A 21,092-nucleotide genomic window follows, 5' to 3' on the forward strand; every position below is an offset into this window, starting at 1 on the left:
CTTTATGAGAGGCAAATGCAATTTAACATCAAATACCTTGTTCCCTGTCATAAGGGTAAAAGACTACACATGCAGTGATACAGAGGACAGTACAGTGCAGTCAGAGACCTAAAACTGAGCTTAAACTCCTTAAAAAGAGCTCTTTAAAAATCCAAAATCCTTTACAAAGCATGAATACATAGAAGATTTACTTTGGTTTTTAAAGATCGTTTTAAAGGTTAATTCACCTCATACTCACCTACTTCGGAATTACTTTCATTTGAAGTTTGGCATAAGACACAAAGCCCAGAGAGGAACCTTGTAAAAGTGGTATCAGTGCAAACCTGCAGGCAACTGCAGCAAAATACTGAATAAGTGCAAACAACTTCAAAGAGAAGACCTACAGGTAGAGAAGCCTGCTATTTATTTAATTAATTTCAGTGGTGCTGAAGAGAAGTGAAATACTTTGCCTATTATTATAATTAAGCAAAGCAGAGGTAAATTCATTAGCAGGATATAATACCTGTACTTCTCTCATTCTACATCCATGCTGCATTATAGAAGACAGAACTCGGCAGTCAGGATTGGAGTTTCAAAAAAAAAAAAACAGAACCCAAACCCCCATTTTCCTCATCAAGTCATTGGTGGAAGGAAAATGGAGAGAGATGGGAGGGAAACACAACCTGTTTATTGAAAACTTCCCCCTCTAAGCAAGCACTATCTATTTTACCAAGATGAAGACTTTTTCTCCAACCAGATTCATCACCTGCAACATATAAGGTACCATAGATACCATGCCTGCAAAATTACAGCTCAGATCCAGCCTCACAAATACATCTATTCCATCAAAGATGAACAATGTTTTAGAGCCACAGTATGTACCAAGTGACAGAAAAACATGTATTGAATAATGAAACAGGAATAAAAGACTAATAAATTTGACTAAATACATCATTACACAGATGAACTTCAAAACCCAATAGTTAAAAGTACTCATCCCCTGGGTTTAGCACTGCTAGCTTCCCAAAAGATGTTCTTCTTAACACAATTTATCAGAAAGCATGGTTCCTTTGGGTCCATTGTAAGCTTAAACAAAAGTGAGGCCCATTAAAATGTATTATTTCAGGCTTTAGAGGACATCAGTGACATGAAGCAAACCTTCAGATAAAGAAGCACAGGGAGAAAGCTCTACAGCTTCACAAATGCCTGTTAACATTATAGAGTCGTGGAGGAAACACTGCTAGACTGTATTATATGATACAATAGACTTCAGGCGTGTAGTCATATATATATGTATGTGCATATGTATATATATTTATAAAAGAAAAAGTATTGCTAGCTTTTTAAATCTTCAGTACCAGAAGTAACACTTCCATTTGCATTTAAAAGGAAAATGCCATTTTTCATAGCTATCAGAAACTGCAAACTCTTGAGAGTCTTTTGCTGTGTAGCTCCATTCAGGAAACTAGCATTTGTGGCATCGCCCTTTGGTATACGAGGGTGCTGGGCCCAACGAATGGATGCTTTTCTCTTTTAATTACTTTTTAATACTGTGCATTATGGCACCCAGTAGAGCAATACCAGAGAGGAGTCCTCAGCTTTTTGCGCTATGCATGTCAGGAAAGACAGAAGCTTCTGGCTGCAAGCTCCCACTCCTGCTGTGCTATGCTACCTGCAGCGTGATGCTCCTGCGGCGCGCACACATCCCACAACTGTGTTTGCAGAGTGAATGCCTATTTACAGATAAAACAGCATTTAAATGCTGTTGTCCTGCCTGTGCAGAGATCTGCACAGTATCAGGAGAACTGTTTGTACTTTATTCTTGCAGCAAAACGTAATTTTCAGTGTAGTTGGCACCAAGACTAAAGTTCAGCCAACGCACAGATTATTCCCTTATTGGGAAGGCTTCAGAGCCCAGGAGGAAAATTCACTTTGATCTGTAACGGCTCTCGGAAACTTCACATAAAGTGGATAAGACAGAAATTCCTCCCCACTTAAAAAATTCTCTCCAGAAGAAAAATGAAGCTAGTATAGGAAATTCAACTCTGATCTGGTCTGAATCTGTTAAGACAGTGAGTATAAAAGCACATCTTTATATCAAAATCACAGCTATAACAAAGTTGGTACCTCCAGCGTGGCTCAGCATAAGGCATGCACAGGCATACTGCAGGCTTCTCAGTGTAATCAGCTTTAACATTCAACTAATTCATGCTGAGCATCACCAGATCCAAGGAGCTGTCAATTCTCCTCAGTACAGGGCTATCAGAAGCCAAATGATATTTCTCAGTTTTATGTAGTTTAATTTTGATTCAACAGATTGCCTCACATATTTTTCCTATTCCTATGGTTTTACTGTTTAATGTATACTCCATCGAAGCTTCATCCTGTCTCATCCACGTATTTACAAGACTAAATAGAAATGCTGAGACTACTGTATCAGATTATTGGTCTGTAAGACCTAGCACCTTGCAACAAAACCTCAAGCTGCTTGTCTCAGAGGATGGCAAAACAGTGCTGGAACTTCTCAGTCGTGCTGGAAATGAAGATGGCACAACACTAGTTTGATACTTCAAGACAAAAGGCTTGTTAGCTCTTACAGACTGTAATTAAATACTTTTCTCTCTTATTTTCTATGATGCAGTTCTATCTGGAAAGCTACCTCAGTTCCAATAAGTAAGAAAAAAAGTAGGAGTAAAGAGGTAATGGTAAACTGTTTAAACCAAATCACCTCTGCATTAAGACATTTTATTCACTGTTAAGCTTTGAAAAACCAACCTACTTATACATATGATTTCCATTTTCTTTGGTAAATACAGGTTTATTTAAAGAGATTATTCGCAGTTTTAAGTATAGGCAGAAAAAAGAATTTCTGTTGTCAGATCCAAAGTGTGACCATAACAACATGGAGCTTGCTTGTTTATCGACATCTCTAAGTGCTGGTCCAATTCTGAGCACAGATTCAGGTTTATAAACCTTTGCCATGTTGTTGAGGCCTATCACAGTAATGGAACCTGAGAGTGATTATTATAAGCAGCAGCTGTAACAGAAATATAGAATCAGTGTATATTACCTTTTAAAAACCCACACGTTTGGAACAATAGAAATAGGAAACACAAGTACAAAGAGAAAAGTTCTTAAACAAAACTGAAAGATCAGTCTCTGTTCTTAATTTACTGTATACAACTACTTAAGTCAATATTAAACATAAATGAATATCAATTGTAACGAGGAAGAAACGTATGTGGTGTCCTGGATTGCATCTACTCTTGCTATGAAGATATGTGAAGAATGCCAATGGCAGAGATATAAAAAAGCATTTAGACAGTCTCTCTTTGACCTCCACTGAAACAGCATACATACAATGTTGTTTAATTTAATTTCTGTAATAATGTGAAATTATGCAATAGGAAATCAAAGAGCCATTTAAGAATTTTAAACTGTTATTCGCATTAAATTCGGTTCACATTTCCTAATTATTCTTTCTTAGCATTTTGTGACTTTCCTAATGGAATGTAACTGATTCCCTAAAAGCCTCAAGCTGCAGCCTGGACTCATACATGCTATGGATGTGTACCTATGACTAATAACAATGGCAACAAATACAACACATACCTTGTGTTGCAAGTCTTGTATTTCAGAAGAAGACTACAGGACAAACGGATTAGTATGAAGGTAGACCGTACCTTACACCATTTTCAGAAGACTACCCTTTGTTACAAGAAAAGCATCATTCTTGGATGTTGAAAATGTAAATTGTGAGAAGACTTTGTGGAAAAGTCTTTAATTGGTTGGTCTGTTTCTTTCACAGCTGTGTAAGTGCTCACTGTGTGGCAGTTAATTGTATTAGTTATCTGGTGTAACAACCTGATTAATTTTGTACTCCAGCACTATTAACTACCATACCACATGATCCACTGGAGAATGAATGAATTTAATCCTTCTGTTCAAATACAAAACCAAACAAGAATAATCCTGTTTTATAACTTTTAAATAGATAACTTTAATTCTTAATGATGCTTAGAGCACATTAGGAAGGCACTCACTGAAACTATTTAGCTAAGGGTAACTAGACACTTTCATTAGCAAGCCTAATTAATCAGGATTTAAAAATTAACTCTGATTTACAATGGACTATAAAACTATCCAGTCCAAATTTTATCTTTTTATTTGAAGGTTTGTAAAAGATCAAGTTAAAGAAACAGTATCAGTACATTATCCCTTGCTATTTCAACACCATTCTCAATATTTGCAGCAGAAGTTTTAAAACACAATTAAAAAACCAGCAGGCCTCAAATCTCTTCCTAGGGTGTATTTCTTCTGGCATTTTAACACACAAATGATTGCAAGGATAGGTAAGAGAAAAGAAAATGGGAATATACAAAAGGTTTACAAAAGGCATACAAAAATAGCTATATATGGTATACCTTCCACTTTTTGCACTGTATCATATGACCTCTTATGATATAGTGCAAAAAGGCCCCAGTAAAGGAAGTGCTGATTTCTGCTGTTAGAACTCTACTTAATTTCTGTAGCAAAAACACTAACTAAAATTTTACCACAGTAAATGAACTGAAGCCCCAAAGAGGAATTTATTGTTTTAAAAATGTCATGTTCTATAAATAAGGAGGAAATTTCATCCCAATAAATGAGAAGAATTTAAGAAAACAAAACCCTAAAACTGGCCCAGGAGTTGCTAGCTTAAAATACACGAGCTGGCAAGCAATCGAAGCAATTAGACACATCACAGGAACTGCTCAGAATTGCTGCTCCTTGTGTATGCTGCAGCACAGCTATTTTTCCACAGCACAGAATTTTCAGGGTACTAGCCAAGCAGGCAGAATAGCAAAGTATTTTACAGAAAATGAAGTATTTTTATATCACAATCAAATAAGGTCTTCGTTTAGAGAGGTACTTTTTTCTGAGTCATTCCTAAAAGAAGTTGCTAAATTCCCTCGTGTCCCAACAAGAGATATAACACTAGCAAGTCTGAGTAAAATGAAGAATGTAATTTTTATAAGCACATATGAAAGATGGGTTTTTTTCCCTCCCCATAGGCCAAAAAGGAATCCCAAAAAACCCTCTGCATTTGAAATAAATGACTCCTAGCAAAATAACTTTTAAAAGCAAGGGTATGTTCATCCTTCCCTTCTAAACCTGTGGTCAGAAGCAAACCAGAGATTGTCAGGTTGAAGAAAGAAGCTGTTTTCCCTGATGGCCACCCCACAGTACCAGAAGCCACTTTGGCTAGAATCTGGGTGAGCAGTGGCTTCCTATACACATTATGAAGGGCCCAACCAGGCAGCAGAAGCAGCAGTCAAGGACTCCTGTTCCACTTGTGTAGGAGCACAATTTATGAATTCCGATTCTGTTTCCCACCTCATTTCCCATCTTACTTTTCCATGTCTATTTCACAAAAAATACTTGCCATTGCCATCATAATATTAGCATAATATCAGTAGAGCACCAGCCAGAGTAGTTGGTTTTGATCACTTGCAAATTGAGGATGGCAGACTGGCTGGACTTCCATTGCCTTACATTTGGAAAGCTTTTTCCACAACTGTATAAAAACCTTTCTGTAGATTATTTGAAAAAATTAGGATCTGAACTTATTACACAGTCTTCAAAACTACACCAAGTAACCTTTATCTAGCTTGTGGACTAGACTTCTGATCCTTGGCTCTGTCAGTGATTTAATTCCTGACACAAAGAAATATGTGAACATGTATAAATCAATCCTTTGTTATCTTGGGCACATTACTTCAGCAATGAAGTACTCACCAGAAATATCCTTTCAAGTTGATCTTGAATGTCTTTCATTCCTGGAAAAGCAGCGACCCCTTGAATCATTTCTACAAAGATACAACCCACTCCCCTACAGAGGATAAAGAAAAAGAAAGTATGCAACGTTAGAAAGACTTGTTATAGATTAAATGGACAGCAACAATGGTTCTGTCTCCATTACCAAGATTTAAATAATACTTACTTATTTTTTAAAATCAATGCCAGGCTGAAGGACAAGCATGCACATTTATTTAAAAAAATGTATATGTACAAATGCTTCTCATGTGTTTGAAGGCAAGTGTAGAGGTAGCAGGAATACGGCTGGTAACTGTTGAGACCTATAAAGGCACAGTAGCTAGTCTGTTTGTATGAGTGCTTCCCAAGCAACAGGATGTGGGAACGGCAGTGAGAGAGCACCCTTGGAAGAATGCTGAATGGGAACAGGACTATGGCACAGAGGCAGACTTCAAGGGCTTGGCACAAGAGGAAGATCTGGAAAAAGATGAGTACAAAGGAAAAAGCCATCTGGCTGCTCACGGACACTGAACTGAGCTACTGCCCAAATGCAGGTGACTTCAGGGATGGGCTTGCTTGGGCTTTCTCCTTCCCTCTTCTAGCATAAAAGAAGGAAACTCAAAGCCCATAGCTCTGGGGGTTGCTGACCCCATCTCCCAGAAGCTCTGGCTGAGAGGTGCTGCAATGGGCTGAACAGCTACAGACTCCCGCCTCTTCCTGCTGTAACAGCCACCCCACTACTGCTCCTGTTCATGGTATCTCTCAAAAGGTACTTCACATGAGTCCCCCTCATCCCACTCAGTTAAGCAGAAGCACTGGGAAATCAGAAGGAAAAAATATCTGAGACATACTAACTACAGCACAAAGGATGGGTTCTCAAAAGCTTCTGTGACTCCAATTCAAATTTCAGGTAACCTGTGGACTTTCATCATCACAAAACAAATCACAAACTTCCACCTGCATTCTTTCTGGTTGAAGAAAGCTCAGGAGTTGCTTGTTCCCTCAGCAAAAATAATTTTAAGAGAAAATACCCCCCTTGGGTATCAATTTAAATATCTATGTTGGAGACCTCATAGCAGCCTTCCAGTACCTGAAGGGGGCCTATAGGGATGCTGGGGAGGGACTCTTCGTCAGGGACTGTAGTGACAGGACAAGGGGTAACGGGTTAAAACTTAAACAGGGGAAGTTTAGATTGGAGATAAGGAGGAAATTCTTTCCTGTGAGGGTGGTGAGACACTGGAATCAGTTGCCCAGGGAGGTTGTGAGTGCTCCATCCCTGGCGGTGTTCAAGGGCAGGTTGGATGAAGCCTTGGGTGGGATGGTTTAGTGTGAGGTGTCCCTGCCCATGGCAGGGGGGTTGGAACTAGATGATCTTGAGGTCCTTTCCAACCCTAACTATTCTATGATTCTATGATTCTATTTTAACTTGTTCAATTACATTTTGCTACATACATTTTCCTACAACTTCTGCATGCTAACACCTACATGCTGTATGTCTCTGTATGAAACCACACAAAAAACCTGTCACCCAAAACAAATGCTGATTCAATAACCCGAAATATATAACAAAATGAACCAAGAATTTGGAAAATTAACTATGGTACCACCTTTCCCTGAAATTGGGAGTTGTGTTTCTGTACAGAAAATCCCAGCAATAACCTCTAATTTCACTTTGTTTCAAGTAAGAAATTATTTGGAATGTAGTAATTACATACCTTTTCATTGCTTACGCATCGTGATGATGCATTCAGAAAGTAGCATTTAATTTTACAGATATGAGTGCATATATTGGTGAGGAACGGGTTCTAGAATAAAACAACTTAATGAAAATCGATTGCATATTTTCACCAAGGCCAGAGCTGAGTATTTATAGATGCTACTTAACTACAGTTATCAGCAGACAACACACATGCTTTACTCATTTCTGAAGGCTTTGACCGCTACTGAACAGAATCACAGAATCATAGAATGGTTAGGGTTGGAAAGGACCTTAAGATCATCAAGTTCCAACCCCCCTGCCATGGGCAGGGACACCTCACCCTAGACCATGTCACCCAAGGCCCTGTCCAACCTGGCCTTTAACACTGCAGGGATGGAGCATTCACAACTTCCCTGGGCAACCCATTCAAATGCCTCACCACCCTTACAGTGAAGAACTTCTTCCTTATATCTAAACTAAACTTCCTCTGTTTACGTTTGAACCCATTAACCCTTGTTCTAACACAAACAAAATAATTTTACATTGCAGGACAATGAGAGCTTATAGTCAAATTTCTTGAAGAAGAAAATTAAACAAGCATCACTATTTTCTAATTCTACATTCCAAAGCATAGGTATGTTAAGGAAAGTTTCTCCTTAGGCATTGAAAAGTAGAGAAAATTTTGGAAAGCACAGTTCCAGTCCAATTTTAGAACAGTTCAGGTGTTTACAAAAGAGGGGTTAAAATTTACATTCCATATGCTTCTGCTGGTTACCGAATGAACTGAATTGATTGAACTGCCATTCATCATTTAGTCTGGTTAGTGCTTCATTAGGCACAGATAGGCACAATTTATCTTAGTCAAATACTTATAAACAGTATTAGGATCTCAGGCAAGGAAAAGTTCAAGATTTCAGTCAGAAGCTATTTATTCAGGATGAGAAATAAAACAATTGAATTTAGACTAAAGAATAGAGGATTACAGTTCTATTCTTGCAACCAGAAAACAGGCATTTGATTAAACCAGTGTATCATTGAGGGCATGTACTGGTATCTGCAGAGAATCTTCAGATAGCTGTTTGAACAGAAATGCTGTAAAGGCAGCAGGAGGATTTTGCCAAGTTTTATATTTTTTCACATAATCTATTTACAAAATTTTCCACTTTTAGTGGGTCTGACACAAGCATGAGCCAAAAATCAAGTAAGAACTGCAAACAACTCTAGTGAAGAAAAATTTCCTGCTTGGAAAGAAGAATCTTACTGCGTGTCTTGGACTCTTGTGTAACCTAATACTCCATTTAGTCACACACTGAAATGAGACAGAAAGAGTATTGGAGTTATCAAAACAACTAATACAAAAATACAAAGGTTATTAAAATTATTGAGGAAAGAAGCATAAACAACCTTCAAGGTCTGAGTTGGAGAACTGCCATTCCTTTTGGCCCACTTGAAAATTAAGCTTATTCTTCAGTGTGCTTAACACCATAACCTTTGAAACCAAGCATAAGTCTACAGAAATAGAAGACTTAATGAATATTAAAAAAGGGAAAATAATAATTAAAAAAAGCAGCATGACATTGAATTGATAGAAATTCCCAGAAAGGCACAACAACACTACAGGCTTCAAGACGGCTGGATGGTATTTTAGATGTCTTAGTGGTACCAGTGAAATTTAGGTTCACAGCAAGTAGAAACAGAGTATATAATAGGATCCCTGAATCACAAAGTGTAAGTGCGCACACCCTGAACATTTCTCTAACAGGCCTTGAAATTTAGTCTTGTTTTTGTAAACCTCACAAACTATTAAACAGGTTAGAGATATTTTTGAGCAAAGCAAGAATTATTTTTGTGCCAGAAGAAGTGGTTTGTAAGGAAAAATTAAGATAACAATGTCATTCTTGGCTACAAGAAAAGACAAGGGACAGGGAGAACATGATGAGTCTACATTTGAAATTATGCAGGGAAGGACAGGGAAGAACTGATTAGGATTTTAAGGCTCCCAGAACTGTAGGTAGATCCAAGATAGTATAACTAGAAATAGCAGAATGTCTTCAGGAAATAAAAATTTTAGGTTGAGTGTTAGAGAAATACACTTAAAAACTGTGCTATCCCCCAGCCTCCCAATGGACTTGAAGCTCCACTGTTACAGTTGTGTAACACTAGACAAGCTGAAACACTTAAGAATATTCTTCAGGGAACAGACTTGGATTAACAGGAGGGTGGATAAAATGACTTCACAGATTGCACCCATCTCTAGTTTCTGTGACACACAGATTGCTTCTTGAAATATGAAATACAGAAAAAAAACTTGGCTTTAACGTGGGTGCATCTCCAAGGGTATGTTATTTATGTATAATTTGTGCACACTCAGCATACAACATCTTCGGGCAGTGCTTGAGAAATAATTTGTGACAAAAGAGCATTTGCCTAACTAATTTCAGTGTACTCAATTCAAATTTTCCTACTCTCTTTATAGCACTTCAAATTTTGAATAAATAAGCCAAATGCTGCGACTTTGTTCAGAGATCTTTCCAGTGATCCAGCATAGGATAACCCTAAAAAGTAAGTGACAGCCATTTAATGTTGAAATGGGTGGCTTACCCTCTGATGACAAAAAGTGTGACTAAACCTATTGATGTATTGATGACACCATATGTGGCCATACCATCTAATACTGCTCTTCCACTGTCCTGCTTAAATTTCCTGGGACTCTGGCTGCCACCATACACCTTTATGCTGAGTAAGTACAGCTAAATGGGTTACTCTTGCATGTAAATTGACACAGTAAATCAGCCTGTAAAAATGAAGTTGAATGCCTCAGGAAACTGCTCTTCTTTTTTCTGCACAGCTTTTATAATGCAAGAGCATACTCCCTTAAAATCAACTTGCTTACTGGTGGGTTAGGATTATATTTTTTTGGCTCAAGAATTCACATTCCTGTCTCTGTGTAACAAAGACCTATAATGTGACAGGAAGAATTTCCAGGCTATCTCTACTTGAATACAGTTTAAAAAATAACATAAAAGCTTTGGTGAGGTGTAATCTATAAAAAATTATTAGGGTTGTTTCCTTGAACTAATATTCTGATTTTTCTTGATGGATCCATAAAAGGGACTACAGACACACTCTGAAATGAGTTCTTTCCAAAATAAGCTTTAGTTTACACTTAAGTAAAAATTATAGAAAGCTTGTATGCTTACTATACATGTTTTAAAGTGTTGAACTTTCTGCTCTGAACAGATATGCTTTCTAGTAGGCTGAGTGCAGGTGGTCACACTCAGTACATTCTTCATAGTGAAGACCTATGCTGGGTCTTCACAGAAGGTTTCTATCTGATCATGAAGCCTGTTTTCAGCGTGCAGGATTTTCAGAAGTGGAAGGATTTTATGAAAACCAAGTAAAAGGAGATATGGTCTAGTCAAAGAATAGAGGCAATAAGGCAAGCAGATTACAGTTCTCACATGAGAAGTTAATGAGCGAAGTACAATTTCCCTCCCATGATGGCAAAGAACAGTGTAAAAATTCTGCAGAAAGCAGATGCAATGAATGAAAAATAATATACTTGAAGGTATGATAGTTCAAAGTATTCTTTAGTCAGTCTTGAAGCAACTGGAATTACAGGCGAAGAGCTGCCTGTGTCACTGAACTACCTAGAAATAAAAGCTTCAGAAATTTGTTTTTGTGACCCTGTAACAATGCTTATATGGGATATTAAGAAATATTATATTCAAGAGGGATTAAAACGCACATGATTGCTATCCTTTCACACGTATCTTTCTATTAGACTTACTTGTTCTGAAAAGCAGAATGCAGAAAAATCTCAAGACAACAATTGTCAAACTTGCGGAATATTTTGTCATGAGATACTTTTCTGTTGAACATGTTCTGCCTGGTTTTCTCTTCTGGATCCAGATACCATAATGAGATACTTTCCTGACACACATGAAACATATTTCCAGCAGTGGAAAACTGACTGCAAATCTTATGTTCCAAATGGATGAAAATCGTTTTTAGACAGGAACTGAAATGCCCTTCCAGTAACTACAGACCAAGACTGCTCCCTCACACACAGTGTTTCTATGAATTTGACCTTATGAGAATTTTCCAATCTAATTCAGATGATAAAAGTATTGAAGAACTCACTGACAACAAAAGTTTAATTAGCAGTACCGTGATAGTTATTACAAAATCCTCACCTTAATATTCTACAGATTAGCATTCCTTTGGAATGGAAGCCATAATCATAAAGAACACTGAGGGCAAAAGAACTAATTTACCCTATGCTGTTTTCTCGCTCAGGCCCCAAGCAGGATTTCTTCAGGGCGTACTGGGACTCCTGCTCTCAGATTTCTCTGTTTACAGCAGAAACTGGATAAAGTTGCCTTTGTAATACCCCTGTGTAAAAACATAATTTGGCACACCTGTGTCTAAGACAAGATCCATTTTTATTTAATAAATATCTTAATTACTGTCATAGGTCTTCATCGGTCAAATATTCATGGAAGCATGCATGGAATTACAGTGAGTACTCAAATCTGCACTCGGAGCAGGCTATGTGTGAGAAGCGGTGTGTTCCTGAAAAAAACCCATTTTTTTTTCTAATAATAGGATATAAAAATTCCATATGAAGAGCTTTCTCTAAATTAAGATCAGATCTGAAATCATGTGCATCAATCCAGATGTTACAAAGTTAAATAACAGTGATTTAATAAGCAATTTCATAACATTTGACTGCACAGCTTTAAGTGATTTCTTCCACAGCACTAAACATAGTTGATGTTACTTAATAAAAGTGAATTTAAAATACGTCACAGCCCATAACTTCTCAATTTACCTGAACTGTGACTAAGAATGTATTATTTAAAAGTGAAAGAACAGGATATGCAAAAACTTGCCAGCTGTTAAAAGACAGCTGTACTTCAAAATAAAATATCCCTAGTGGCTTCTTGATGTAAGCAACCCAGATGTAGCAGTGCACACATTACCAGAATCAAAAAGGATTTAATAATTTGTTTAAACTACTTCATTTACTGATACTATATTCTTCCTTTAAGGAACAAACAGAATAGGCTCATTTGGGAATTCTTTTCCCTGTTTCTGTATTACTTACATACGGGTTTTAGTAAAACATAAACCCTTTATGTATTGAAGCTTATTTTTGCACTGACTTTCAAAGGACTGTAAAAGTCAAGGCTTAGGACAAGTTACACCAGAGGCAATTCAAAGCCATTTTACTAGCTACCAGTAAGTCCTCAACAAGAGGACAAAGGAAAAAAAAGAGTATATCAAAGGTTATCACAACTCTTTGATGCAGTCATGGGTAGTATAATATATTCACACAATGCCTCTGCACTAAATGCTGTCAGCAGTAAATCACAAAGCCCACCGCACTGATTTCCATCACGAGCCTGACACCACTAATGCATGTATGTCTTCATTAATATTATTGTATTGCCAGTGGCTATTTAAAAAGGAACGCAGGAGAATGTAACACTGCATGTGGATCATTAGCTTTTAGTTACTATCCTAATGCCCTACACCAGCAAATGGAATGTAAAAATAGCCCGCAGCCTCTGCCACCTGCTTCCCAGCCGCTGTCCAGTGGTTGATATTTGGACTCTTTTTTTCATGCAGCTGGTCTTCTACTTAGAAGCAGCCCCACTTTCCGTTCCTGGGGAACCACCATGAAATGTCATTTATCATGGCTATAGCAAAGGCCGTTAATCTTTTTTTTTTCTTTCCCCCCTTAAATGGACGAAATAGCTGTGCTTCCTACCTCAACATTATTTAAATAGTGAAGTGGCTGCCTACGGTTGTCATCATGTGGATCATCAATAAGGACACAGGAGTGCACACTCTATCTACCATAAGGACATAATGCCGGTAATTGCATAAAAATGCTAATGCTACAAATACACTTTTGATAACAAATTACCAAATTATCTTGGAATCTGACGGTAGGTAGGTTTCTCCGTGCCTCCCTTCCTCCCACTCTGGGAAGCCACTAAGTGGTTTTAATGTAATTATGGCCCAGCTATGTACAGCCATTGTATAAATAAAGCCCCAAGCCTGCCTCTGCTCCAGGAGAGCATACTTTTAGATGTGCCAAATGAGCGTAAGTGACCTTAACATGCAACTGTACCTCTTGCAATTAACCTGGAAGGTCTGTCTCAGATAACCCAGCAAAGCGTAGCAGTAAAAACCTAAAGATCTTTTGTCACACACAATATCCATTTGCTCTATTCTGATTTCTATTGTGGCAGTAACTGAGCCTCTACATGAATTCTTGCCATGTAAAAAAACTATTGCTAGGACTTTTTTCTAAGCTTTTTATAGCTCTCCAGTGGGTACAGGGCAGCAAAATTTTTGTAAGGGCTACAAATCTTGTAACAGAGCAGTATGATGTTGTTTTTAATTTGAAGCAGAACTCACCACCTCTATCCCTGACCACCTGAATCCTTTTCAGACCTATGTGAAATAATACTCTGTAAAACAGAACATCATTTATTGGTATCATTTAAGACATAATTATTGTGTTCTTCCCCGGTACTCTTGTATCATTTTTGTCAGGACACAACATAATGAGCTGGAATGCTGACGTGGCATTTTGTGTCCTTCCTTGATCTTCCCTGCTGTCCACGTAATTTGAATATAAACATATGATTATGAAGGAAAGAGTCTGCATTTACAGTAAGTTTGAAATGCTTCTATTAGCTGCATGGCTTAATTTGATCTCTATCACAGTAACACCACATAGTTTGACTGGACTCTTTAATAGTTCTTTTACTAAAATCATTATTGGGAGGGGCATTAAAAGATCTATTTTTGAGAAACTACTGAACTTTCGAGTGAACTATTTTTCTTTGTGGAATAAGTTTCAGTGAGAATCAAAAATGTTTTAAACCCCTTTGTTCAGTTAAAAAAACCCAACAAAGCAAAGAAAACAAACCAGTAAAAAGATCCCTTCATTTCAAAGTGCAGTAATTTTTAGAATTGGTGTTTTTTTTTTAAATAATTTTCCAATGTCTCTTTTGACTAAAGAAGCAACTTAGAGTTTCTTTACACCTTTCCATATATTCTCTCATTCTCTTTGTACTTCACAAATTGAGATATGCATCTACACACATACACAAACGTGGAACTCTCAAGAACTGCACACACATAGACTGAACTTTAAGTAAATGAGGGAAAAGAACTATTTATGTCTCCCAGCTATTTTCATCTTGTGATGCAGCTGTCCTGCCTCACCCTACGCAAGTCGAGGTATAGATTGGAAAAGAGGCGACTGCAGCATGTCAGGAGCAGATGGGACGTGGAGTTCGCATACAGTTTGTGAAGATACCAGGTTGAGCCTGATCTTTGGGAAAACAGGATGGTTTTAGGATAGCTGAGAAGCTGAGATGCAGGGGGAAATTACTTTCTATCTGTGAGGTAAAGAATGGTTTGAAGAAAACCACACAGCCGATACAGAAGATGCTGCCTTTGCCTCTGGTTCAGTTGCAATATCACAACATTCACATTTGGAGAAGTTTGCTCGCCCGCCTTTTTCTGCCTCTTAGTTCATCTACCCTTACAGGTCAAGGAACTGAAGCAGCCAGAGGCCCAGTTATATTAAACACTCTCTTCAGTATTAGATATTCTAGTATTTATACTCTGTAACTCCTTCAAATGAAATAATCCTGCAGCTTCTTACTCCTGCCCCCAGGAGCCAAGACTTAACAGTGCTATGGGAACAAACCAGATGAGATTTTCAGGAAAATGCAGCTTTTCATCCCACATTCTCTGATGTTGGCTAAAGACTAAACACAACCCGGTCATACTTAGTTCCCTTCCTCAGCAAAAAAATATTCCTGATAGGCAATCAGTTTCAGTACTACTCTGCAAGATTACCTTGACAAATGCTATTCACCCACCATATGAAAACACAAGGTCCTTTTAACCTTATCTTATGGTTACCTCTGGATTCCAACATAATCATTATTCTGCATTTGTGTTGCCTGTATTAAAGAAAGACATTTCAGCAAACTACAAAAAAAAAGCATTATATTTTTCTGAAACTTGCTCAGTCTATTTATCTTTTTTTTTCTCAAATGAAATGAGTTGTATAAACCTAAAAAGTCAAATACATATTAAAAAAATAATGTCTTCTGGAGCATGAGGATGGAAGTTTTTTTTCCACATTTCTGTTTCTTGAATCAACATGCATTGCTTCCAGTAACAGAGTTGAAGCTCTTACTAATTACAGAATTTGTACAGATTACAGAGATCTTGTGACCTGAAAACCTACAGGATAAACAAAGAACCTCCACCTTGGTCGGAAAACCAGACACCTTCTTTCTTTAACACAATACTAAATGATGTGCTACAAAAAGGAGCACAGTGCTACATACTGTACACATCAAACTGCCCTTTCAAACCTTCAGGCCTAAATAAAATCCATAGGTTTGAAAGAAAGCAATGCAGTGATGTGCCACACTGATTTACTGCTAACAAATACAGTGGATTCATTCATCCAGAGAATCCTGGGTTCGTCCTTGCTACAGCTGGGCATGGTGAAGGTCTATCTTCTGCAAAACAAGTATCCTATCATATCATATCGAATTATCACATTATGACTACAAAAGTCAAGCAACAACTCAGTCTCTTGCAAGGCACCAATGGCTCTTCTAGTCGTGCGTCAACAGCAGGTACCAGCTGCTCAACAGTGAGCTGGCAGGAGGGATTCCTTTAGTGAGCTACTGAGTGGACCTCAAAGATTACACAATCTTTTTAATTTGTACCACTAATCCTGTGACATATTTATTTTACACATATAAAAAAAAAATCAGAGCTAAAACACTTACATAGAGTTCTGTGTAAGGATTCTATACTTACCACATGTCAAGGCATGTGGAATATTCTGTCGATCCCAGAAGGACATCTGGAGGCCTGTACCATAGAGTTACCACTTCATTGGAATATGTATGGCTGGGAACTGATTTAGCTCTTGCAAGACCTGTGGGGTAAATGCAAATAACTTAATGTAAACAAAACAAAGAAATAGTCTGCTGTATAGTTATGATCCTAAAAGAACATACGAGCACACACCACATAACATGAGAGCATGTTGCGGGGGGTTTTATTTCTAGTATTGGAATAAGTTACTTAACGAAATAACATGGTAGCATCTATCATTTAGTACCTGGCTAAACAGACCTGTGAATATTATGAAGGAATAATAAAATGTGCTTTTCATAATGACAACCACAGGCCCAGGAGAGATGCAAAGATACACTATGGTATGCCCAAATGAAAGACAGATAAAGATTTTGATTTCCATTAACTGTTCATCCTTAGGCATTGATAGTCTTTCATTTCAATGTTATTTAGAAAAAGGGAATGAAAAGGAAACTCCCAGGCAAATGGTGCCACAGATGAGATTTGGGTTTTTTTTTTCAGGGGAGCCTAAGGAAACCTTCCACAGTTTAGACTGCAAACCCCAGCCTGCTTATTCAAGTTTATATTTGAAAGCAGTAGAAACACTTACACATTACCATTTAAATAAATATTAATATTGCAGAAAAGCTTTAGAAAGTGGTATGTGTAAAATTCTTTTCTCTCAACAAATGTATATTGGCAGTGCACCAACATCAGAAGCAGAAATCATTTCAATGAAATCTGTGGCCTACTAAAAACATACTGTTTACAGTAATTGTCTTTTAAGCTTGTCAAGTCATTTAAAAGAATTTATATTGCTACACAACCATAATGTCTCATGTAAAATTGGAAAGATTTTAGAAGAGACCCTCAGTGCTGAAAAAAACAGTAGAGAGCATACTTTTTTAACAGTTCTCCTACAGAAGCCCCTCTCTTTTCAGGGCTATGGTGACTGTTCCCCATCACAAGCCTGCAAACACGTTTTCCAATTAATTTGCTCCTAGTTGCCATCTTGAGACTATCTGCTCCCCTGCTTGGGAACACTGGACATGCACATGTAATGGAAATCAGGAAAATGCACTACCGGGGATTTTTGTGTCTTCCCAAACAACTACTTATGACCCTTTCACAAAACAAATGAAATTACTCAAACAGAATTTCATGTATTACACCTTACAGAAGCCAAAAAGCAAGGGCATATACTCACAAAGAAATATGCAACATAAGAATTCACATAAGGGCAGATGAGAATCCTTTACACCTTTATTCTTAATACACTGGAGGAGCTATTTAAGAACAGTGAATCTCAGTGAATATATCTCCATTGTAATGATGGCAAATCTTGCCAGTCAGTTGCATTATCAGCTGATTATAGCAATTAGACCAGTGTAGGGGAATAATTTGACTTGTATGCCACAATTTAATAAAAAAAAAAAAAAAATCAAATATGAATAACCTTTTTTGGTTTTAGTTTTCAGACTTCCATCTCTTTTACGTTTGTGCACTTGGCCACCAGCTTCACAAATAACTTGGCTCATGACCAGGTACAACCCCAAAGAGGCCAGAGGAAGGTCGCACTGATGCTCTGTATTGCCTGAGCCTCCAGATTAATGGGTTTGCTTCCAGGAAATCAGAAACCACCAAATGTTCTAACTAGTAAGAAAAATTCTTTTTCCTAGCCCAGAGATACATTAAGAAGTCCAAGTTTCTGAGCACCTATGTCCCATGTAGCTAAACTAAAACAGCAGTCCCTGAATTTGTGGATACGGACCTAATATTATTAAAGTAAATAAAAATTACAAAAGGATATGAGAAGCCTGAAGGGTCAATGCCTCCACTTCTTCTTTGCCTGTCAGAGGCCCTGTTTAGTCTTGCCTGAGAAAGGCTGAATTTGGTTGCAAACTATTTCCTCTCTAATCTTCTACCTAACTTTGACAGAAGAAAAGACATAAGCAGGCAGGGGAAAGGTATTTTTAAGAAGCCAGAAACATCATGTGATTTGGAGGAAACTTCAAAAAAACTTTAGAGCTTGTGGGGTTAAAAATGAACTCAGGTTTCCATGACACAAAGTCCTTGATCCACACACTCAAGAAATCTCCTGTGGAGGGAGGAATGAGTACCCAACTTGCTCTACCTGACATAACACTGCACACGATACAATACACACGCTTGCCTGACAGTTTCTGCCACTTTACTCGCCAGTACGGAGTTTTGCAAGTGCTATATAGTTAGCCTAAGCACACCTTTCCTCCTCTTGTGTGACTGTTCAGCATGGAGACTGTTCTCCCATCTTGCTGGCGCTGCTGCTTACCCTGTTTCCTCAGCCCACTGCTTCTAAATCTCTTCCACCTATGATCCCTTCCAGGTTAAGTAAAATCCCTCCGATTTTCAAAGGATGGCCCTTTTGGGTTAATCCCAGACTGTTCGACAACTAAATGTTTTTTCTTTATTCTGCTCTTCACTCCCAAAACACCATGAAAACCTCATTTGAGGTAAGCTGCTGCATCTCGTTTCTCAGTTATAAAAGGATCAGTACTGGAATGGAGAAAGTCATAAACAAAACTGATTTGTAAAAGCAAGTCGGGGCTGTACACTTGATCAGACAGCATCATTTGCTTTAAGAGGTTAATGGGTACAGGCCATGTTTTAAGTTGTGACCAACTGGTTTCCTAGTTTACACTATTTTGGAAACTAAATAGCCCAATGGAAAGCAGGCATGAACAACAGAGACTAAAATTTGGCAGTCAGTAACTGCCCCTGTGCAGAACTGAAAGGACCTGAATTAGGCTAATGCCTCAGAGGGGTTGCTCTCCCTCAGGGAGAGAGCAAGGGCAAGGTTTAGTTTTTCTGAATAACACTAGAGATAAAGAAGGCATTTGCAATTATGAACACTTTCACTTGAAGACTCAAAATTAAAGGAAATGTCTCTCATCACACTTAAAGCATGAAAAAATACCCTCATCGTTCAGACATATTTACAGTTTTAAAAGAATGCTATCAAAATATATATATGAAACACTATCAAGATACTGCATTTCTTGTTTTGATGCTCCAGATGCAAATAGATGACAGTTATCAGGGTTGGGTTTTTTTTCCAGATACCCTTCTGCAAGAAAAATTTGCTACATATTTTATACCCTTTTGCATACCCAAATATGCTTACTCATGCAAAATTTATTTAACCACATCCTTCAACTGAAAGAAAACTGAAAGGTAGGATTAATTAGCACAGCATGTTCGATCACTTCTTTAAGGGTTCCCTGTCTGTTTCCATGGTTACACTACAGGAAGAACTGACAATCTTGTTTTAAAAAGACAGAGCTTATGGGGGACCATCAAAACTTCAAACCTTAATGACCAATGTGCATAAAAACCAAAAGGTAAATGGAGAGATCACCAGGTTGAGTACCCAATATTTACATATTGCTGCTTGAGCACTTTTTTGCCTGGGAAGGTAGAGGGAGGACCTCCTGACAAGAAGTAAACTCCCCCCTGGTTCCTGTGTCTTCTGAAAGATAAAAGGTCAACACATGTCCTGCTGTTGCAGCCTGATTTTGAGAGAAAGAAGCCAAGTGTAAGGCCCAGTTATTAAAAGTCAAGTTGCATTAGAGCCACTGGGGAACTTTTGTGTACTTATAGGAAGAACAGACACTGCTTTATGTTCTCCAGGCACTTAACTCTATGGGCATTATTTATCCAAGCTGAAAGAAGAAACTGTTCTGATGTATTATGGACTGCAAGACTTGCACAACAGCATCTACCTGCACTGTGACACAAACCACAATTTTCTTTTAACTCATTCATTACACAACAGCTACAATGCCCTGTATTTAAAATACAGAGCGAATGATCTCTGCCTATGTATGTATACATCTTTAACACACAAAACCTCCTGCTGCCTCCTACTCTGAATTAAAAAACCACAAAACCCAAGAAGGTATTTCCTTCCTTGGTAAACACAATTTTCTCTGCTTTGTCTGCCTTTATCTTTTATGTCAGACTCAGAGGTTGTATCTGATTTTACCTAGCCTCAGTTATTGACAAAATACATGGAACTGATTTATCATTGTAATTTTTAAATTGCATTTGGCTTTTACAAGAGGCTCTAGCTATATCCAGACTCAAGACCTAGTCAATACACACACCTTTGGCTATACAAGCACAAATATTAGTATTTGATATCTCTTTAGCTGCAGGACAGATTTCTAGCCAAGTTCATATGACAATCAGGAAGCCTTTGTTCACAGCAAATATGATTCTGCAAATGAGGAAGCCAGTCCTGTCTGCAAAAAACAAGGTCTGCCAACCATATGCATGGTTTCGCTTTCCACTATACCTTACATGTGTTGAGCTATTTCCTATTTTGATTTGGATATATCTAAAAGGGTTATAGTAAGGCATACTGGAAAAAAAAGGGGGGCGGTTGTTGCTGTTTTTCCTGATTTGGATTCTTTTAATGCTTCCTTTTTTTCAGCCTTCTGTTGTGTTCATTTTAACAATTACTTAAGAGTTTGAGGTAAATGGCTTATAAAACCGTAACTATGAATCACTAACAATACTGCAGATCATGAACAGTCAATTCCTCTTAACCTGTTTACTCAGCTACTTGTTCTCCGACAGAAGCGTATGTATCCAGTGAATATGTGAATGACAGCAAAACAGAAATATAATGGGTAGAAACACTGACATTGCTTCAGTGAAG

At 37.8% G+C, this 21,092-nt stretch overlaps 1 protein-coding gene across 6 annotated transcripts in view; it reads right to left on the bottom strand.

Moving 5' to 3' along the window:
• CDK14 (cyclin dependent kinase 14) overlaps nucleotides 1–21,092 on the bottom strand; it is a 328,023-nt gene that overhangs the window by 117,896 nt on the left and 189,035 nt on the right. For all 6 annotated transcript variants that reach the window (XR_010609906.1, XM_065666401.1, XM_065666400.1 and 3 more), the window contains 2 exons: nucleotides 16,349–16,469; nucleotides 5,758–5,851 (listed from right to left, as the gene is read on the bottom strand). Coding sequence is in view for 5 of the 6 variants with exons in the window: in XM_065666401.1 (XP_065522473.1) it covers nucleotides 5,758–5,851; nucleotides 16,349–16,469 (215 nt within the window). In the remaining variant the exon portion in view is untranslated. The remainder of the gene's footprint in view (nucleotides 1–5,757; nucleotides 5,852–16,348; nucleotides 16,470–21,092) is intronic.

Source organism: Lathamus discolor, chromosome 2 (assembly GCF_037157495.1).
Source record: "Lathamus discolor isolate bLatDis1 chromosome 2, bLatDis1.hap1, whole genome shotgun sequence".
Classification (NCBI taxonomy): Eukaryota; Metazoa; Chordata; class Aves; order Psittaciformes; family Psittacidae; genus Lathamus; species Lathamus discolor.